This window comes from Arabidopsis lyrata (genome assembly GCF_000004255.2).
Source record: "Arabidopsis lyrata subsp. lyrata unplaced genomic scaffold ARALYscaffold_8, whole genome shotgun sequence".
In the NCBI taxonomy this organism is placed as follows: Eukaryota; Viridiplantae; Streptophyta; class Magnoliopsida; order Brassicales; family Brassicaceae; genus Arabidopsis; species Arabidopsis lyrata.
Window position 1 is genome coordinate 3333007 of NW_003302548.1, and position 23301 is coordinate 3356307.

Consider the following 23301-nt stretch of genomic DNA (forward strand, 5'->3'; position numbering starts at 1 on the left):
AAATAGATTTTAGCAATGTTGATAGCAATGTGTTCACTAGCTATCATCAGTACTTAAAAAATAATAAAAGGGAAAAATTAAAAAATTATCATGAAAAATAGTTTATGTAAAAGTTTAAACTAACCAAGTTATATAATTAATGTACTACTTTTAATTATGTCTAAGTGGTTCGATTGATTATTTTTTCGCACTTAACCGAATCCTTAAAAGCAGCATCAATGTTCTTACCAAAAAAAAAAAGCAGCATCAATGTTATCTTTTGTGAGAATGGTTTTCCATTTTGGAATAATCTTTACTACGATCATCAGAAGATTGATGAGAAGTGAAGGTGGTTTCATCTCCTTAGATATATGAATAAACTCATCAAAGTGAAGGTGGTTGCATATATCAAAGTTTTTGTAAACTTTTTTCCCAATACTAAAAATTTCAAGTTATGAGCCTTTCAAAATATTACTTTTCTTTATTTTTGCTCATATTATCCTTATGTTTTGCTTATTTTTAATCTATTTTTACCAAATTTCTTTATATTCAAAATTTACATCAATTATAACGAATTCATAGCATTGTAATATGACTTATCATTAAATTTAATGGAAGTCTAGAATGACAAAAATCTTCAAGACATATGGCACATTTTTCCCCAAACTTGAACGTGAGTTTGTCCATAACAACACAAGAATATCTTTGAACTGTCTGATCAGACAGACGATCACCATAATCAGCAGTAGCATTTACCTTAACGGCCAACTCCACATCTCGACTAGTGGTGGGTAAACTCTGATCAGTTAGAGAATTATAGTAATCTATGAAACTAGTGACAATGTAGTAGAAGAGACAACCTAAAACTAAACTACACGCTATAGCCAAAGTAACGCAACCAAACAACCAAAGTGTTATGTTTTGACTATTTAGTCCGGAATAGGTGCGTCTCATTGAATCCATTTGGACAAAAACGGAAAGAACGGCAAAGAAAAGAAGAGGAAATAAGAAGCATGTTACCTTGTAACTGAGTGGAAGATGAAAGTGTTGATATTTTGAAGAATTGTTGTATTAAACTAGTCTTATAATATAAAGTATGATTTTCAAAGCTAGTAACTCACATGATTGTGCTACGTGTCAATTTTGTCGATTTTAGATTTTTACACGTGTAATCTTATCATAATTTTTAGACTTTTAAAAATGTAAAAAGATTGAATCCGATTGAATCTTTTGCTTTTAGAGAAATTTTGGATGGTCCAATTCAAACAATTAGATGTCGGACTGATGGCTCTTGGAAATGTTCGGATCCTACTATGGGTCTTGGTTGGTGGTGTTTTCAAGGAAATGATCATACAATACTGCTTGGTGCTAAGTGTCTTCGCAGGTGTCCCTCCCCCCTTCACTAGGAGTTGGAAGCTTTAATTTGGGCTATGGAAACTTTCCTTTTAAGAAGGATTGATTGTCAAGCGTTTGAGACAGATTGTTCAGAGTTAGTCTCAATGGTTCAGTCTCCTGAAGAATGGCCCGCTTTCTCCAATCTGCTAGATGATTTTGGTTAGCTCCGTGCCTCTTTTCCCTTTTCCTCGCTTTCTTCTATTTCTCATTTATGTAATTCTAAGGCGGATTGTTTAGCTCGATCTTCTAGACTTCTACTTTCGGAAGTTATTTTTGTAAACTCTTCTCCTCCTGATTGGGCAACCATTCATGGAGACACTTTTTAAATTAATGTGTGGTTGGAAAAAAAAATGTAAAAAGATAAATATAAGGAGACTAAACAGTTTTAAAAATGACCAACAATGAGTTGGCCTAGGAAATAAGAGTGACCATTGTGCTCTCCGTTCCTAGGTTTTCAAGTTTCCATTGTGTTCTCCTCTGTTTCTAGCTGGTCTTGACATCTTGTAAGCTTGTTTTATCCTTTCCATCTCCATGTTTTAACCTTTACATCCTTTCGAACCTCAAAAAAAAAAAAAAACAGAAGCCAATAGTCATTCCCGAAAGATATTAATTAACGATTACAAGATATGATTTTTTTGAGCTTTAGACGACGCAAAATCATGAATAATAGTTTCAGAATCAATGCTCTCCAATATGTTCTTTTCCATGCACAAAATAGTTAAACCATTCAACCTTTCTTGAGACATTGAAGATCTTAGATAATTTTTCAATAACTTTAATTTTGAAAAGCTTCTCTCCGCCGAGACCACTGTCACCGGTGTAGTTAACATGATTCGTTATCCAATTGAAACATTTGGATAACGACCAATATCTTCAACAAACTCAAGAATTTCATTAGGTTCCATAGACGCATCAGGTAAAGTCGTTTGAGGCACTCTCAGTTCCGAGAAAAGATCATCTGAATCCACATCCGACGAATTACCATGAAAAAAAGTTTTGCAAAAGTGATGTAAGAATCAATAGCAACATTGATCTTACTATTGATGATAAACCTGCTGATCGACTTGATGAACGACCTGCTGAGGGACTCCCTGAAGGACATCCTGATGGACTTCCTGAAGTACTTTTTGTATCACGCCAGCTTGTGCCAATTAAGGAAAGTTACCATTTCCTTCCCTTGTGCACGTCCCAAAGTCATATATGAAAGCCTCAAGATACTCTAAATCTTCTAGAAAGTGTCCCACACAACCTTAGCTGCATCTTCCCACACAAGAAGCCGATGAGCCATAACTTTCCTTTTACGGAACCGAATGAGATCAAATCACAACATATCTTTTTCTGATCATCTTTGGCGCATCCAGAAGATTCCTACAATGAATATGGACGTCCCAAAGCAGCATCATTACTTGCCCAAGTTATCAAGACTCAAGAGGCATCACAACCTTTCTAATTTGGCCGATTCCCTCATTCAATTTCCAACGGCCATATTTTCATTTATTGTTGCGATTTCTTTCTTTATTTTAGCATATAGACGTTGTATGAGCCTCTATATAAGCTCACCTTAGTTTTCATTTGTATTCAAGCCTTCTACGAAATAAACTAGTATTTATTTCAAAGAGTGTCTTTGAGTTTATGCATTAGAAATTAGTGTGGATTCACTAAAGTCTTGTGTATGTGCGAATCAATTAGTTTGTGGATTCAAGTTGATTTGTTCGTGGTTTGATTGTGGATTCAATCAAGCGTGTTGGGTGTGGATTCATTCGACAAAACCTCCATCTTTCATCTCTACCATCGTCCATCGTAAGCCGAGAGACCGAGAAGCGTAAACCCTAGGTAGATTCCGAGGTTTGCATCAAAAAGTTAAGGCAATGCTCTTGTAAATCACTATCATGTAATGCTTTAAATTTTTCGAATCAAATTAAATAAGAAACCAAAAACACTTTCAAAAGTTTTTATTTGATCGAATCTGGTTTTCACTGAAGACATTATCATGTCCACCACAATAAAAAAAAAAATTGACTCTAAAAGCATCCTCACTTGATTGTACCTCTTCTTCAAAATTAGTTTCATCAAACTGTTTCTTTCTAAACACACGACGTTTATGTCGAGATATATGATCTACATCCATATCACGAGCAATATTTTGAGCTATACTCAAACTAGAACTAAACCCTTCATGTCTATACTTCTCAAAAAACAAACACATACCTTGCAATTGTTTTAAAGCATTATCAATGCACAATATTGATTTAGACTGTAAATTCTTACTCACTGAATTGATTGTAAACAAAATTTCATACCAAATAACAATGCTAAGGATAAATTCAAAATTATCAAAGCCATGATCAAACTTTCAGCATCACTCTTTGTCATAGCATCAGCATAAGATTCATATAATTCCAATAAAGCGGATCTTACTTGTGGAGTTTGGAACCTAATAGGTTTAACACTTTTGATTCAACTCTCCCAACGTGTGTTACACAAAGATTTGATTGTAAAACAAGGAACATGATCAAGCAAATTTTTCCATCTCTTGGAAGAACTAGAAAATAATGTATATGCGTTGCACAATTCCAAAGAAAGAAATAGCTTTTACACATGAATGAGCCATATCACTAACCACAAGATTAAGACTGTGACAAGCACACGGCATATACAAAGCTTTTGGATTTATATCAAGTAATCGCTTTTGAACACCTTGATGTTTTCCTTTCATGTTAGAACCATTGTCATAACATTGACCCCTTATATTCTCAACATCAAGAGTAAGAGACTTTAAAACATCTTGTAATTTATCAAAGAGTCCTAATCCAGAGGCGTCATCCACCTTTAGAAACTCTAAGAAGTACTCTTCTACACTTGCTTTTCTATATGATATTTTCACACATCGAATTATGAAAGTCATTTGCTCTTGATGGCTCACATCCGGTGTACAATCAAATATGACAGAAAAATATCTCGACTCTTTAATGGTTTTTATGATGGAGAGTTGAACATTATGAGCCAAAAGAGAGAGATAAACTCATTCTGAATATTATGACCAAGATAATGACAATGAATTTCATAACTATGAATGCGTCTTATATGATCTTGGATTATCAAATCAAATTCTGCAATCATTCTAATAGTACCTAAGAAATTACTATTGTTATCTTGGTAAAGTTTTTCAGTTTTTTTTCACAAAAAGCTAGATTTCTTTTAGCAAGAAATTATCCCGCCGCCCCAGCTTTCTACTCCTCGATAGAAAGATTCGTCTAGGGAGCTTCGGTCGAACCGCCGCATATCGAATCCATTAAACCATCACGACCAATTTTTACTAAATTTTGTCTATTTTATCAAATAATATTTAAGATATAGTGAAATCATTTAAAAATAAATTAAAAAATTGGATATGTATATAGTCTCTCTTTTCAATTTTAAGTGATATGATTTAACGTTTTTGCAAATAAATTAAGAAATTATAAAATCTCATTTAATTTACCTCTTTTACATAAAAACATGATTAACTACAACTAATCCAACCAATAAAACAATATACTGTAAAATATAATTGGTCAAAAAATATTAAATATATTTAATTTTTGCATAGAAAGTTGAAAAAACCTGTTCAAATTATATAAAAATCTTAAAACATCACTTAAAATATACTGTAAAATATAATTGGTCAAAAAATATTAAATATATTTAATTTTTGCAAATAAAGTTGAAAACACCTGTTCAAATTATATAAAAATCTTCAAACATCACTTAAAAGGATATATAGTATATACGAAGGGGGTATGAATAATATTGTATTATATTTTATTATCCAAATATTTAACATAATTCATTTCATTATGTAACTTAATATTATTTTCTGCACTCTGCGTTATCAATCGGAGCCTCAACATGTAGAAAAGTCATCGCATCATATACAAGTTATACTTAATCTAGTTTCTTTTACATATTGTGAAAAAAAAAAAAACTATCCACACCAAAAACAAAAAAAGTCTGCCAAATTTTGATTCCGCCCAGAAGACGGAGTGCTCTATTACAATATGGGAAAAACTAACAAATCTACCACATTTCCCCCAATTCTTTCCAAATCTACCACATTTTCAACTTCCTTTCCAATCCTACCACATTTGATATGAGAAGTTACTATTTTTCTCTCCATTTATCTCTTTCTCTTTATGTTTATTTTTAAATTTTTTTCTTTTCTTTCTTTCTCTCACTATTTTTCTCTCTCACATTATTTTTTCTTTCTCTCACTCATAGATCATATCTATCTATGAAGTTTTCTTCTTCTTTTTCTTCTCATATGATTTTTTCTCTCCTACAAAACCTAAATCTGGATTTAAAAATAGTTTATCAATTATATAGTTTTGGTCCACGACATTAAATCGGTTCACATTTAGATTTGGGTTTCTTCTCATATGAACTTGTCCCCGATCTAATTCTATTACTCATTTGATCTGAACTTGTCCTCGATCTAATTCTGGTACTCATTCGATATTTTTCATTCAAAATCTAAATCTGGGTTTGAAAATAGTTTATCAATTATATAGTTTTGGTCCACGACGTTAAATCGGCTACACATTTAGATCTGGGTTTCTTCTCATATGAACTTGTCCCCGATCTAATTCTATTACTCATTTGATCTGAACTTATCCTCGATCTAATTCTGATACTCATTCGATATGAACTTGTCCCCAATCTAATTATATTACTCATTCCATATGAACTTGTCCCCGATATAATTATATTACTCATTCGATCTGAACTTGTCTATGATCTACTTTTATTACTCATTCGATATAAACTTGTCCTTGATCTAATTCTATTACTTATTCGATATGAACTTATTCCCGATCTAATTCTATTACTCATTCGATCTGAACTTGTCCCCGATCTAATTATATTACTCATTCCATATGAACTTGTCCCCGATATAATTATATTACTCATTCGATCTGAACTTGTCCACGATCTAATTATATTACTCATTCCATATGAACTTGTCCCCGATATAATTATATTATTCATTCGATCTAAACTTGTCACCGATCTAATTATATTACTCATTCCATATGAACTTGTCCTCGATTTTAATTTAATATTAAGAGAACAATTGTAAACGTGCATCATTAAATGCAGACCGCTCCCTCATGTCCCAAGTTGTCCCTTTCTCTGACACACTTCTCTCTCCATCAAGGGCAATTTCGTCCGGCTTTAGCCATGTGGCAACAAAATGTGGTACATTTGGAAAGCTTTTCTCAAATGTGGTAGATTTGAAATGCCACATTTCTAAATGTGGTAGATTTGGAAAGATTTCCTACAATATGCCAATTTAATCTTAAAATCTATAAGGCATCGTAACTCTCGCCATAAATGCATCCCATAACTCATTTTATATTACACTGGTCCTCCATCATCTACTTAGAAAAAAAAAAAAAAAATGATATACTAATGGTTAATTTGATGTACAACAGAAATGAAAAAGGAGATTTACGCATCCGTAGTTACAATACAACCATCTTCAAATTATTGCTATAGTTTGTAACATATTTGCGACTTTTACTCGTCCGGCATTTTTAAGTTGGCCCATTCTTAAGCCGTATTTTCACCAAGAGATTGGCAACTTGTATTCTATTGTGGCAAATTGCGTAAAATCTGATGTTTTTTTAGGTCCAATACTAAACCATTTTTAATATAAAAATATCCGAAAAATCAAAGTTCCAATCGGACAAATATCCAGAACACAGTTTAATGTTCATGCATAAGATCTTTATCTGAAATTGTTTTGCATTCATGAACAACTTTAAACAAACGACAACTTTTTCAAGAAGAAGGAACAACAACAGTTTGCATCATGTTCTTGAATTCGAAAAAGTCAACGCGACCATCATGATTTCTATCAACAGATACAATCATCTTCTTCACTTGTTCAATCTCTCCTGCTTCAGGTAGTCCAAGCTTCTTCAAAACCTTTTGTAATTCCACGGCGGAGATAAATCCATCTCCGTCTTCATCAAACACATTAAAAGCTTCTTCAAGATCTGATTCCGGAGACCCGTCGCAGCAACTTCCTTCTCCTCCAAAGAAAGATTCGTCTAGGGTTTTGTGGAGTGCAGCAAAGTCATCGAACCGGAGTCCGGTTTTGTCTGGTTTGATGAAAGAGTCAACCGTTGATTTGAGATCGGAGAAATCAGCTTCGAGACCGAGTCGTGAGAGTGCTTGGCTTAGTTCTTCGACGGTGATGAATCCGTCGTTGTTTTTGTCGAATAGGTCGAAAACTCGGTGGAGACGGAGAGCGTTTAGACTTGGACTTCGGAGTCTAAAGGAAGAAGATTGTCTCGAGAGTTTCTTCTTCTCGTTATTGAACTCCATTGTTACTCTTCTTCGTAGTTGCTCTTGGTGACTCTGTTAATATAATCGGAGACTTGAGAATCTCGAGGCTTTTTTTTATATTTTTTTCCCGAGACTAATCTGTTATTATATAATTAAAGACTTGGAATCACGAAGCGGAGACTAATAATTAATGGAGTATATGACTAAACAAGGACATATTTTAATACTACTATTAGAACAAAAAATTCCACATCATACTATAAATTAGCATCTAAACTGAACTTGCAAGAGTAATGGTACCAACTTGACATGTAAGACTTTTGTTCTCTTTGTTTAATAAAACAACAAAAAAACAACAAACTATTTGTCATTTTGAATTTTGATGTTAAATTTCCGTTAAAAATTTTCTGTTAAACCATAGAATCTACGTTGTTTTAATGTAGATAAAACATGTTAAACAACAAACATATATAGTTTTTAATCAAAACGATGTAGTTTGCGGTTTAACAGAAAATTTTAACGAAAATTTAATCCGCTAATTTGTTCCATCAGTCAACTCATCTACGTATTTGGCACAGTTCAACAAAAGTTGAGAATTTGTGACATTTTTCCAATAATTCATTACACGTCCAAGAGAACAAAGTCTTGCATGTCAAGTTGGTCCCATTACTAATGTTTTTCTACATCATTTACTCTTACAACTAAAGCAAAGCATAAAATCCAAAATTCAAAAACTGAATTAAAATCCGGTTCCGAAATTAAACCAAATAGTTATAAATCTAAACAGATAATGAATGCTTCTAACCGAATTAACCAAACCGAAAACCGAAAGCATATCCGAAAACTTGAAATAAAATTATATATCCAAAAATATTTGTTATATTTAGTTATAATTTTATACCCAAAAGTACTAAATAACAAAAAATATTCAAAATAACCTATATATCCGAAAATGTTTAGTTATATTTGTTAAAATTGTACAATTTTTAATAAATTTAAATAAATTTTATTAAAATTAAAAAAAATTATTAAATTTGAACAATTTTTTTCCAAAAAACCGATCCGACGATCCGAACCCGACAATATCCAAACCGAAACCAAACCAAATAGTCATAAAACCCGAACGAATAATAAACACTCCTATCCAAATTAACCGAATCCAAAAAAATCCGAATCTAACTCGATCCGATATTGCTCAGGCCTATTTGCAACTTCAATTTAGAAGATTTAGAAGCAAATTACTAGTATGATGTGGACAAAAAAAAAACATTTACTAATTTTTCTACCATAATCAAGTGTTTTGTGCTAATAGTACTAAATATGTCCCTGTTTTAATTATATATCAATTATTTAATTAGTTTCCGTCTCGTGATTCCAAGTATATATATTTTAAATATACTTTTAAATATATTATTTAAATTATTATATTTACATTAATATTTTATACATTTATTTCACATTACGGTTTTATGCATGTACGTTCATATTAATGTTAAGATTTTGATTATATGTAAAAATTAATAATAGCTAAACATTCACATTATATTTTCTTAAACTTTGAAAAAACAAATGCTTTTATTCATAAAAAAAAAAAAAAAAAAATGCTACAAAGACACGAAACCCAAAAGGCCCAATAACAAAAAAATGTCGTTTTCTCTTCACAGCCCATTTGTTTCCATTGGTCACTTCCATTGCCACAACCACCAAAACCATATCTCGCCGCCGTCGACGACGACGACGACGACGACACTTGCTTCACCACCGTATCTATTTCAACAGAGAAGAGAGACAAGAAGCGTTTTAACTCTCTCTTCTGAATCTATGGAGATTTGTGGCGTTGATTCCGAAGGGAAAGAGTTTAACAGCGTACAAGAGATGTGGAGAGAAGAAATTGGAGAAGAAGGAGACGAAACTAGAAAAACCCAATGGTATAGAGATGGTGTTTCTTATTGGGAAGTAAGTTTTTCAATCTTCTGATCTTAAAAACTTTACCTTTTCTTTGTTTTAGTGTCAAGTTCCTTAGATTTGTGTGTGTTGTGTTGTTATAAAGGGTGTTGAAGCTTCTGTTGATGGAGTATTAGGAGGATATGGTCATGTGAATGATGCTGATATTATAGGAAGTGAGGTTTTTCTTAAGACTCTTTTGCAAGAAAGATTAGTTAATGTTGGACCTAATCAACATTTAGTAGCTCTTGGTAACTCTCTTCTCTCATTGGTGTTTATTGTTTTTTTACATATGTGTGTTCTTATGAATCACTCTAATCATTTGTAGATTGTGGATCTGGTATTGGAAGAATCACTAAGAATCTTCTAATTCGATATTTTAACGAGGTGAAGTTTTGTTTTAGTTTCTGTTCTTCTCTGTTTTTGATTTCATTTGATAATCACTTTTGTATTTATTTGATCTTAGGTTGATCTTCTTGAGCCTGTAGCGCAGTTTCTTGATGCAGCACGTGAAAACTTGGCATCTGCGGGCTCCAAAACGCACAAAGCAACGAACTTTTTTTGTGTTCCTCTTCAGGTAATGTTCTTGAATGATCTCTTCTGCTGTCCTTATCTTTATCATTGTGTTCAATTTCTTCACCTTTGCGTTGTGAATGTTATATAATCATAGGAGTTTACTCCAGCTGCTGGGAGGTACGATGTCATATGGGTTCAATGGTGCATTGGGCATCTCACGGACAATGACTTTGTTTCTTTCTTTAACTGCGCAAAGGTAAACAGCTTATGTTCAGTTACTTCATTACAAGTCAAGTAAAATTGTAGTTCCTATGCATTGTGTTTTTGATGTTTATTCTCATGTGATGTTCTTGGTTGATCTCAGGGATGCCTTAAACCTGGTGGGTTTTTCGTCGTGAAGGAGAATCTCGCTAAAAAAGGTTCCTTTCGCTCTCTCTCTTTTGGACTCTCACTTTTTTTTTGGTAGGCATTGGACTCTCACTTTGATATTCTTATGATCTGATACAAAACTACATATATGTTTTTTTCTGCAGGATTTGTTTTGGATAAAGAGGATCACAGCATCACCAGATCGGATCCCTACTTCAAACAGCTCTTTCGCCAATGCGGGTTACATCTCTATAGAACAAAGGTTGAATACTTGAATTCTTGTCTGTTTTTTTAAACCTTAATCCCGTAAAATTAAGAACTGATAGTTTAGAAATTTACAGTCTTTTCTCCAAAACCATAACTTTCAGGATCAGAAAGGTCTTCCACAAGAGTTATTTGCTGTAAAAATGTATGCATTAACGGTTGACACACCACCGAAAATCCACCGAACCAGATCAAAAACTACTAGCAACAGACCGCAGATTATCAAATGACAAAGCTTGTGATGTTTATAACGGAGTCTTAATCTTTTTGTTTAAAGAGAGAAGCTACCAAAGGTATTGTAAGATCTGGATCAAGGCTTGGCTACGATGTGTATTACCGCAGGAAAAGCTACCAAAGGAAGCACACTGTCACATGGTTTGGTTTTGTGCCTGCTCGATTCTCTTCTCTTCCATCACCTTCACCAAGTAATAAACTCTCATGTACTCATGGCTTGACTTGTTTCTCTGCCCATTCTGTTTCCTTATCTGATCATTGTCAGGACTTGAAGATATCATCTACACATTAGTATAAAGCTTTGAAATCCAAATATTTTGTTTCCCTATCTTATTGGATCAATGCCCCAAGCTTATTCATCGACTCTTATTTTTGAAAAATATAATGTGTTACATTTTCATAAAACGTTTAATTAACCATCATTTATATGTATGTTCCATTCTAATAGTTCCTTTGCATGTATTAAATAGTCCTTAGGCCATGTAACATATCCTTATCAATCAAAATATTGTCTAAAATTAAACATACTAAAAATAAAGGCAAATTGTGTGTTTTGGAATTAATTGAGGAAATACGAGTTTCACTCAAGCTTTTGTTCACTCTTTTACTCTTTTCACTCAATATTTCTCCTCTCACTCCTCTTGTTTCAGCTCATGGCACTAACCATGAAGACTTTCGTAAGTGTCTTTCTTACCGGATGAACCACAACACCGTCGAATCCAAAGTCATACACACTTCCAAAGACTCTTCCTTTTTCTCCATTTTGGATTCTTCCATACAAAATCCAAGATTCTCGGTTTCTGAAACACCTAAACCGGTCTCAATCATAACTCCGGTTAAAGCCAGTGACGTTCAAACCGTGATCAGATGCGCACGGTTGCATGGAATTCATGTAAGGACTCGGAGCGCCGGTCACTGCTACGAAGGTCTATCGTACATTGCGTACAACAAACCATTCGTTGTCATCGATATACGGAATCTTCAGTCTATATCATTAGACGTCGATAACCGGACCGGTTGGGTCCAAACCGGAGCAACGGCTGGGGAATTGTATTATGAGATTGGGAAAACCCCCAAAACTCTTGCTTTCCCGGCCGGTATTCACCCAACTGTCGGCGTTTGGGGATAATTTAGCGGTGGAGGTTATGGCACATTGCTAAGAAAATACGGTTTAGCTGCGGATAACATAATCGATGCACTTGTGGTCGATGCGAGTGGGAGGATTCTTGACCGACAAGCAATGGGCGAGGAGTACTACTTTTGGGCGATTTGTGGAGGGGGCGGATCAAGCTTTGGCATTATACTATCGTGGAAGATTAAATTAGTCGATGTTCCATCTACAATAACCGTGTTTAAAGTCAAGAGAACATCAAAGAAAGAGGCCGTTAGGATCATCAACAAATGGCAATATGTTGCAGATAAGGTTCCTGATGATCTTTTCATTAGGACAACATTGGAGAGATCAAACAAAAACGCAGTACACGCTTTGTTCACTGGTCTTTATCTCGGTCCCGCGAACAATCTTTTGGCGTTGATGGAAGAAAAGTTTCCGGAATTAGGTCTTGAGAAAGATGGTTGCACAGAGATGAGTTGGGTTGAGTCTGTACTCTGGTTTGCTGATTTCCATAAAGGAGAATCTCTTGATGATGTTCTCACGAATCGAGAGCGTACATCTCTATCTTACAAGGGAAAAGATGATTTTGTCCAAGAACCGATACCCGAGGCTGCAATTCAAGAGCTATGGAGGCGATTAGACGCCCCCGAGGCTCGACTTGCAAAGATCATATTAACTCCATTTGGTGGGAAAATGAGTGAAATTGCAGAGCACGAAACACTATTCCCACATCGAGAAGGGAATCTCTATGAGATTCAGTATGTGGCTTACTGGAGAGAAGAGGAAGACAAGAACATGACGGGGACAAATAAATATCTGAAATGGGTCGATAGCGTTTACGAACTTATGACTCCATATGTTTCGAAATCTCCAAGAGGAGCTTATGTCAATTTCGTGGATATGGATTTGGGTATGTATCTTGGAAAGAAGAAGACAAAGTACGAGGAAGGAAAGAGTTGGGGAGTGAAGTACTTCAAGAACAATTTCGAGAGATTGGTGAGAGTTAAAACGAGTGTTGATCCAACAGATTTCTTCTGCGATGAACAGAGCATTCCCCTGCTGAACAAAGTTACCTAAAGATATCATTTGAAGTTTTTCTATTTTATGAGTCTTTTATTTTCTCTGTGAGATTATCTCTGTGTTGAATAATTATGCTTCAAGTGTGTAACTTATCTGTGTGATTGTGATTTATGTGTTGAATAAACTTTTCATGATTGACGTGTGTAAGTAAAACAAGTTTCTTCAAGCGCAAGCAAGTGAGGCTAAATAAATAAAAAACCATCACTTGAAACAAAGATTAGGTGTTTAATCCTATCGTTGTTAAACCACAGTTTCTTCAAGAAACCAATCTCCAAAGTCGAAACCCTAACGGAACATTAACATTAATTTGATAGTTGAACAAAAACAGAGATTAGATGCTATGGTCAAATCTTAATCGATTTAATTTTAATTTGAATGTAAAACATGCACGATTTAATCATTATTAATCTAGCATTAAAAACATCCCATAAACATGGAAAGTACGAAATCTACTCCTAAACATCACAAGTTAACTATTAAGCCCAAAGTTCTTAAAAAAACTAGTCACTAGTCACTAATGCTCATTAACAAAAATAGGCCAAGTGAACCAATTACGTTCGATAGTCCATTACGTTCAAGGCCACAACCAACTATAGTTTGTTTATTTTATAGCCAACTAAGCTAACTTTTCAGTTCTTACCCTCTCCATTCTTCCCTCTGATGGTTTGAAACCTACTGTGGGTGCGAACTTCGCGAGCAGTTCCTTGTTCTGCAAACTTGGCAGAACGATCCTGCTTTTGAGATCAACCAAACTTTTATCTGATCGCTCTGTTCATATGGTTTTCACCTTTCAGAATGTGTGCGCAACGAAATCTCTTACACTGTTACTTCCGTGGTATTTACTCGTCGACGGTCAGACTACTAACTACACTTGCCTTAACTTTGAAAATCTCTGACATATCAATATACTTGTGTAACTATGGCTTGGTTATTGGTTAAGATATTATTAGCTAAAAGAAAAAGAAAGAAATTATTGGTTAAGATTTTATGACATGAATGTTTATGTTTTTATGTTTGGTTTTGCTTTGTTGTTATAAATATATATAAAAAATTTATGTACGACGTAGGATTGTTTCTTCTTGTTAATATTTTGTCTAAAACAGGACCACTGAATCTTTATTCTTCTTCTTCTTCGTTCATGTCCAACATGTTCCTTTCAAACTCTAATTCGAAACATTAGAACCATTTAATTATGGGGTTTTAATGATCTTAAAAACTGACCAAGTCAAATTAGTTGACATACTCGGTCCGAAGTACTTAGTGATTGTGTTCAACCAACACAAACACTGTAATCCAAATCCTTAGGCTTAGATATCACATGCTTTAAATAGATCACCTAATGAAGCTAAACATCCGATTGCGATTAGATGATAAACACTATAATCATTAGTTTTCATTGATTAAACAATTATGAGTTTTGTTCCGTTGTTTTATTCAACACCTTCCACTCAATAATTTACCTAAGAATAGCTTAATGATTGTTAATCTAGCATTAACAACATCTCATAAACAAGGAAACTAAGAAATGTAACCCTAAACATCACAAGTCAACTATTAAGTACCCTAATCCACCATGCCCAAAGTTCTTAAAAACACTACTCTCTAATGCATGAATGTGTTAACAAAAAGACCATGTGTGATTCTTTAGATAATCATGGTAAAAACTTCAAAATTTGAGGATGGTCTTAGATTTTGGTTTGCTACTTGGAGAAATTAACCACAAGGAAACAGCTCAAAACTTACGGGCATATCCGTCTGTTTTCCGTCAGAAACAGCTCTAGTCTGACGTAAAACTAACGGATGCGTCCGTCAGTTCTAGAGCGTCGGTAAAGAAAATCCGTCGGTAATTCATTGGTAATTACCGATGGATTCCCGAGGAGTGTATTACCAACGGGTTATCCGTCGGTATAAAGTCATCGATAATCGGTCGGTGCTATTTTTTGGGTCATTACTGAGGGAAGGTATGAAAAAAAATCTCCGTCATTACTGACAGATTACCGACGGAATTTTTTATTTATTTATTTTAGAAGTAATTTTAATGAATTTTTTTCGTCAAAATAAAGAAAATTAGTGAAAAATATATATTAAGAAATTGCATTAATATTTAAATTCAGAATACATCATAAATAGAATATTTTAAAACTAAAAAATAAAAGAAATTGTTCAAAAAAATATGGAAATCATAAAAATCACGACAACCTTGCACGCATTTCATTCATAAACGTTGACATCTCGTCATCTTCTCTTCCATCGCTTGGTGGTAATCGAAAGATGGGGCATAAGAGAAACCCGAGAAACGAGAAGAAGACGATATTTGGGAACGATTTCCTAACCCAAAAATCCGTTCCTTGGATTTGTGAGTTTCCTAGAAGTGAAATAAGAAAATTTATTTAAACAACACTTTTCAAAGCATACTAAAATATTTAAAATCATAAACTTCATAAAAAAATAAAAAAATTAAAGTAAATAACTCATTAAAGAAGAAATTTTTTTGTCAAACCAATGTCAAAATTACTTAACAAAAATCATATACTTAAAATAAAGGGAATTATAGAAAATATATTTATTCTTGCACAAATCCTAATAAAATCAAACAAAAAATAATAATCATAATCTAACACAAATCTCACCATATATATATATATATATATTATAACACAAATCCTAAGTAACTAAGAAATCTAAGAAATTTTGTCCAAAAAAAAAAAGAAATCTTAGAAATAACTATTCTAACACAAATTCTAACATATTATAGATTCCAATTCAACATAAACTAACTAACCCATATCCTATTTTAGCAACAAATTCGAACAAATCTAGATACCAATTCACCATCTAACAAAAACTAAAAAAAATTAAAAGTGGAAGTGATAACTTACACAGTTACACCATAAGGGGAGATATGAGGCGAAATCGCGTGAGTGGATGGACTACAGAAATAGGAGATGAAATCGCCGGAGAGGGGAAAATCGCCAGCAGATCTATATAATGGAAAATGTGTGTATAAACTCTAGTATTCATTAGACATAGTGTGTAGATAGTGTGTAGTTAAAAAAAAAACCATTTTATAGTAAAATTTATGAAAATCAAAATATGTGTTACAAATGGCAAATACAAATCCATAAGATGTATGAAACCATCATAGGTACCTTTTGGTGAAACACCTTAATTTTTTAAAAAAAACTCAAATTTGAAGGGTTTTTGGTGCACAAATTAGCTTATTAGTGATTGAAAACTAATCTGTTATGTATTGTTTATCAAAAAAAGTGTGTCAACAAGTTAAAATGACATGTTATACCCTAAATCATCATAAATCCGTCACAAATATTTCAGTAATTGTTGAGGGATTACTGACGGGTTTCACTTTTCAAAGCAGTTGACTAGTCAAACCAAATACAAATTTTAGAGATCCGTTATTAATCCGTCAGGTCGGACGTATATATTTGTAGATTCACCTAAAACCAATAAGAATCATAACTCCGTCTGTAAAATACCCATAGAAAACCGACAGACGCCTTCTTATCAACATTCTATCAGTTTTCCATCGGTAATTACCGACGGGTATAAAGCCATCAGTATATAATTCCGTCATGTTTCCTCTGTGTTTTCTTGTAGTATAATTAGGCTTTGTATTGGGGGCGTTTAATTACATAAAAAATTATTTGGAAATTTTAGCATAAGGTCACATACGTAGTATAAAAGTTTTATTGGTTGAATATCACAACATATATTAGCTGTGCCACCAGCCTCCTATGCCCAAGCCTATCCATATGTGCCACCAGCCTCCTTTATTTGCAGTCCAGCCAATCGCTTCATCGACATGTAACAAATGTTTTAGCGTTTATTGAGGATAAATTTTTTGAATATGTTTGGAATATCCACTTTGTTCTTTCAAAGAAGGATCGAGAAAGAAAACAGATTTAGATTTGGGGAAAAGATACTTTTATTAAGTTAAAGTAACAAACTAGGGAAGATCTTTAAATCATATTATATATATGAAAGTTTGCGAAGTCTGTGCATATAAATATCATATCATCATACAAAAAAAATGACATATGATGTTTACATTATTTAAATAAAAAAATTTAGCAAAATTAATTGAAAAAGATCAAAAGTCTTTTATTGTGTTAAATCCTCCATCAATCTCTCAACTAATTTCTTCAAAATTAGAAAACATATTTACAAAATCATGCTAGTGTATCAAACACTATTTTTGTTTTATTCTTCTTATTTCACTAGTTTTTTTTATTAATGGTTATTACTCGATAATGGCTGAAAAATTATTTGTGTTGCAGTTTAGCTATTTGCTACCTAACTCCTTGTTAATTTAGTAATTTTACTTTGAGTCTTTTCTTCTTATTATTTTTTGTGGATAAAACTTATCATATGCCCTTTTTCTTTTCATTTTTATGTCTTGTGGTAAGTTGATAACATTAACATGCAAGTTTTTTTAAATAATGGATTTTTGAGACGTTAATCTTACCAATTAATTAGAGATACCAAGGACTGCAAGGCACGACACTCTCTCCTATGACTGCAAGACACAACACTCTCTCCTATGTGGCTATATGCAAGGAGAGGGATCTAAAGTGTTGGCTTAAATTACTCTATAATATTATTGCTTTCTTATTTCTTTTTTAATACGAAACTCTTGAAGCAAATGAGTAGTAAATTATACCTATGTTATTGAATTTATGTTAATCGAGTATTTAATCATGAGCCTATCATGATGGGCTTGAGTACTAGATGAGGAGAGACTACATAGAACAAAGAATTGTTTGTTTAGAATCAAGTTAGACAAATTTCAAACCACATAAGTAATATAACTACATATCATTGTATCAATGTATCATATATTGTTGTTGTATGTATTAATAATAGTGAAAAAAAGATTTGGATTTTAGGTATAGAAATAATCAAAATTATATATGAAAAAATATATTTGATATTTCGAGTTAGAGATGGATATTACATAAGACGGATGTGATTTTATTAACTACATAATAACTATAAAAAGTGAACATAAACTATCTACAAGAACGGTAAACATATTTTTCTTAATAATTTTTAAAACAACAACCCACGCGTAGGCTGGGTATTTATCTAGTATATATATATGAAAGTTGGCCAATTCTCTCTATATGAGTGCCACATCATCGTACCAGAGAATGTCATGTAACTTTCTATATTTTAAACTAGATTTTAACCCGCGGTACACCGCGGGATGCTTTATTTTTTAAAGTTAGTATATATAAAATTTTACAAATTGTATCTTTTTATAAAATATTTATATTTTATAATTTACAATTGTTATTAAGTAACGGTATACCACAAGTCCACGAGACAATTGTTAGTACACTAAGGATTTAAACCGTATTAAAGCGGCATGTTAATGATGTTTTAAAATTTTATAAATATTGATTCAAACCCGTCCGCCATATAAATCCGTTTCGATATATAACCTGTCCCGTAATTTCTTAACCCGTTCCGTGATTTGTTTTCTAAAAATAGTGATTTTAAAATTTAACAATTATTTATTATATATAAAAGTTTACAAATTGTATCATTCTCTAAGATATTTATATTTTAATAAATTAATGATTTAATCTGTATTAAAGCGGCATAATGATATTTTAAAATTTTATATATATTGATTCAAACTCGTCCACCATATAACCTTGTTTCGAAATATAATTTGTCCTGTAATTTCTTAATCCGTCGTGATTTTTTTTCTAAAAGTAGTAATTTTAAAAATTTAACGATTATTTATTATATATAAAAGTTTACAAATTGTATCATTTTCTAAGATATTTATATATATTTTTTATAATTGTTATTAAGTAACATTATACAACTGGACAATTTTTAGTTTTATACAATCTTTTCTAAATGAGATTGATTTGATATGTCTAATATTGATGGTATTAAAAAAAATAAGGATTTAATCCGTATTGAAGCTACGGATTAATGATATTTTAATTTTTTTTATTATTATTGATTCAAAAACCTGTCCCGCCAAAACACCTATTTATTTTATTAATGTTGATCTTATTTATGATATGATTATAAATCATTGTCTAAATATTTTAGTCGATGTGGAACGTTGAACACATATTTTTTGTTAATTGGATAATATATGTGCGTTTTTAAAATTTCGAATCACAATATATGCAGGAAAAAAAATTGATTTTTTTTTTTGCTTTATGTATTATATGATTATTTAAAACAGTTAAAAACAAATCAAACAAAGACGATAGGAGAATCATAATTCTAAATCTTAATCAAATCTTCTAAATATCTAAATTATTAAACATGAAATATCTGGTGTATGAGTTGGGTTACATATAACCCGATCTAACAAACTTTTTATAACCAAAATATGTAAATGGGTCGTATACCCATTGTATCCAAATGCATTTTGCCCCACCCGCTAAAAATGTACTTCAAAAATACTAGTATAGATTAAACATCAATAAATAAGTGGAGGAAAATCAAAAGTCTACATTTTGTTTTCTCCCATTTATCCTCTTCTTCAACTTTTGCGTTGAATCATTCACGAATATTCTTCTTCAATTTTCAAACAACAACCCGCACTTAGAGCGGATATTCATCTAGTATAAATAAAAACATGTAGGAATGCCATAAAGTAGAGAACAATAACTAGAACATAATAAGATTTATGGTGGTTTTCACTCACGTCCAGCCCTAGGAAAAAAAAAAAAAACATCAAGTTAAATATATATATTGAACATAGCAGTCATCTTGATCAGAAAATAAAAAGAAAAAAATTCTAGCTTGTATCAAACAAAACATGGAATTGACCGGCTACCTTCTCTATGCCTTGAATCTTGAAATTGATTTTGATGGTTGTGGCTCTAATTATTGTATAGGTGGCTGCACCTTGGAGTTCAAACTTTCAGATTCAAATCTAGCCCTGCAAAAGAAATAGAAAAAAAAAAACAATATCAGATTAACTAATTATGTATAGATAATCTCATATATCACGAACACTTACTCTCTAGCAAACTCCAAGTATTGTTTTATATTCCCTCTGATATTCTCCATGAGATATTTTTCGCCTCCGATGGTCTGAAAATCTTTGCACATGTCAACAATTGAGGAAAGATTATTTGTCATTAATTGTGCGATATCTCGAGGAACATGTCCCCCTAAAACTCCTTCTATCAACATCAAATGTTGGACTTTGAAGACGAAGATAGCATCCTCTCCGAAGTGTATATCGTTGGCTCTAAGAATCACCAAATCCTTTTCTACATAAAAAGTCTCCACATACCCGACCATCTCGGGCAAGTATGCGAAATATTGCTTTTTTCCATGAGGCTCAATCATACCTATAATGACGAAACTAAACTAAAAAGGAAAAAGTTGAAAATATGAATTAGATTTTTCAATCCACTTATTGGAAACAAAAGCTCATCTTAAAATCAAAAAACATAAATAAATCAAATTACCGATGTGGGAAAGCACGCTCCATGATCAATTGGGATCAAGGTCCTTGCTCAGCAAGATATTAAACTTGTTTCCTCCCATGTTTCCGTATCGAATGTGAATCAACGCTATTTATTGATAATATTCTATACTGAAAATTTTGTGACCAAGATTGAGCCATGGTTAGTTCGGAAATTATTTTTGCAATGATCCTTTTGTCCACTGAGTTTCTCCTTTATCTTTGAATTGCAAACAGTGTATTATGGTTTTCGAAAGGTGCCTCTGAATCCATCTTCTTCTCCTTTTTTCGAGGGATGCCTCTGAACACCGCAACCATCTTATTGTTGTCGTCCATTAAGTAATAGGCTCCGTTACTTGCAATCTCAATTTTCTGCGCAAAATATTTTTTCTTTAAACACATGTTCGCCGCTAGAACCATATCCCGTTCCTTTGTGACATGAAGTTGAACATCCTCTACTACAAGATCTTCATATCAAAAACCTTTCATTGGTTACCTAAAATCAAATTAATCCATAAGAAACAAAAAAAGAATGATATGATTTGCAATATAAATGAGATATGTGACTTAAAAAGATACATAAAAGCAAAATAATCAAACAAGAACCATACTAAAACAGTTCCAATTTCAGACCACCAACTTGGTTGATCTATAGCAAGACGAGAAAACAAAAATAAACAATAAATAAAGATGATGTTTCAGAGGAATTTATTTTAGATAAAGGCATTCCTTGGGTTTCACCTCTGATATTTATTCAATGCATACTCAAAAACCAAATTTGAAGGGAAGTATTGCATTACGAAACTAAAAAAACATAAATGTGGATTACACATAATACATAATTTTTTTTTTTGTACAATTATAGCACACATTCTACAAACCTCCAAAAATAGCATTCGTTGTTGACACAATAACAATCGAGTCGGCTGACCTGTGTCATACCTGGTTGCAATAACTAACATACTTGGACCACTTTTTTTGTCGAATCTTTGGAAGAATATGAAGGATTGGGACACATGCATTCATTAGTGCCAATGAGGTTATGTTCATCCGATTTGATCATGTGTTTTGTTCTTGAAGCTTCCTGCTTGTCCTCGGCAAGGTTGTATGATGAAATTCCGCTATTGATTCATTTCATACAAATGTATCATACCACTTGTAAATTATAGTAAATTAATATGTAAATGTAACCTCCACCATGAGAAAATACATTCCATTTTAAATAATTAAATTATGGGAGTTACAATAATAGTTAATAGTGTGTTTGAATGCCGTTGAATAGAGAAAAAAAGTTAATACACAATTTATATGATTTAGGTTACAATTTAGTATTAAAAGGTGGATTAATATATATGACTAAAGAATTAAATGTATTATGTTTGCGGTTTAATAAGATATAGATAAAGTCAATTTTATTAATATATTCATTATCTATTTTATCGCCTAATAATTTGATCTTTATTTTTTACTATAAATTATGTGAAAAAGATAAAATGTAGGAAAATATCTCTTTATTCAAAACTTATCATCAAATAATTTTGATTTTATTTTATAATTTGATTTAAGGACTATTGTGGTTATTGTTCTCAAAAATCAAATAAACAGATTTATTGCACTTAAATTAAAAAAAAAAATTGTAAATGACATGTGTCAAAAGAGTAGAACGCCAAATGTCACATTTTTAGAGTTTGTTTTGAAGAAATCTTGTCATATTATATATATATATATATTATAAAGATATGATTCTTAACTTTTTATGATTTAAAATCAGAATGGAGAAGAATGATGATCACGGGTACGATCATCAACAAGCCAACGAGCTAGGAAAAGAGATATACCTCCCTCGCCTTCTCCATCATCACCACCTTCGTTGTTGCCGCCCGCACCGGGGCTTTAAGGGACAACATTTCTTGAAAACGAATGGATTATGTTGTTATTTTTGGAATCATTGATAAGCAATGTATACAATTTACTTAAATATCAACTTTTTTTGTTTAATACATATGATAAAGATAATAATTGGCAAAGTTGGTTGGGCAATGTGTTTTTTTTTTTTTTTTGTTTGTTGTCGTCAAGTTTGTATAGACCTACAATCAATTTTAACTATTTAGATTGATTCTTCCATCTTATAAAGTGTATTATAAATATGTAGAGTCATTTAGATTCAAAAATAGATTTCACATGAAACTTAGGTATAAAAGGTTTTAATTTGACTAAAACCGTAAACAAATTCGAAGTGGACCAATCCAGCAGAAATGGGGTCGGATCCATCAAATTTACACTTGAGTATGTTCATTTATCGGTTTTTTTATAGGAGTGGCTTTTCTATGTATGAGCTCATGTCACATAACGAAAATTGCAATGAACTACAATTAGTGTTAGTTTAACTTGTGTCTTTGAATATTATCGAGTGATAAGATTGGTCATCAGAAAATCTAATGGTTTTTAGAAAACAAGAAGAAATAGAGTTCTTCCACATGCAACAAAATTTCTAGATTTGCCGTTTATTTTGTTTATTTTAGGACATGCCAATTCATCAAAAAAAAAAAAAGTAGTATAAAAGTCGTCATTAGTTAACTAAAATGCAGATCAAATACATACAAAATTA

The 23301-nt window shown here is 32.3% G+C and overlaps 3 protein-coding genes across 3 annotated transcripts; 2 read left to right on the plus strand and 1 right to left on the minus strand.

The window, feature by feature from the left end:
- Positions 1–7051: 7051 nt before the first annotated feature.
- LOC9301440 (probable calcium-binding protein CML43) lies at positions 7052–7796 on the minus strand. Its single transcript, XM_002865320.2, has one exon. It carries the CDS (start codon positions 7741–7743, stop codon positions 7195–7197), a length of 549 nt encoding a protein of 182 aa, XP_002865366.1. The 5' UTR covers positions 7744–7796; the 3' UTR covers positions 7052–7194.
- A 1518-nt stretch (positions 7797–9314) lies between these two features.
- Positions 9315–11463, plus strand: LOC9301441 (alpha N-terminal protein methyltransferase 1). The gene is made up of 8 exons (XM_021016090.1): positions 9315–9660; positions 9755–9899; positions 9977–10035; positions 10115–10225; positions 10319–10420; positions 10529–10583; positions 10698–10795; positions 10902–11463. The coding sequence occupies exons 1-8, from the start codon at positions 9349–9351 to the stop codon at positions 11025–11027; spliced, it is 1008 nt and encodes a 335-aa protein (XP_020871749.1). The 5' UTR covers positions 9315–9348; the 3' UTR covers positions 11028–11463.
- A 226-nt stretch (positions 11464–11689) lies between these two features.
- On the plus strand, positions 11690–13507 carry LOC9299652 (berberine bridge enzyme-like 28). The gene is given in 1 exon segment (XM_021015273.1): positions 11690–13507. A coding segment is annotated over 1 exon segment (1494 nt). The 5' UTR covers positions 11690–11728; the 3' UTR covers positions 13223–13507.
- The last annotated feature ends 9794 nt before the right edge of the window (positions 13508–23301 follow it).

What these genes read in the sequence shown, in the direction of transcription:
- LOC9301441 (XM_021016090.1), top strand. Translation starts at nt 9,349, where the DNA reads ATGTCGTTTTCTCTTCACAGCCCATTTGTTTCCATTGGTCACTTCCAT. An exon ending in ATGGTGTTTCTTATTGGGAA is followed by an intron (nt 9,661 to 9,754) that starts GTAAGTTTTTCA and finishes GTTGTTATAAAG; the next exon opens with GGTGTTGAAGCTTCTGTTGA. An exon ending in TCAACATTTAGTAGCTCTTG is followed by an intron (nt 9,900 to 9,976) that starts GTAACTCTCTTC and finishes AATCATTTGTAG; the next exon opens with ATTGTGGATCTGGTATTGGA.
- LOC9301440 (XM_002865320.2), bottom strand. Translation starts at nt 7,743, where the DNA reads ATGGAGTTCAATAACGAGAAGAAGAAACTCTCGAGACAATCTTCTTCC.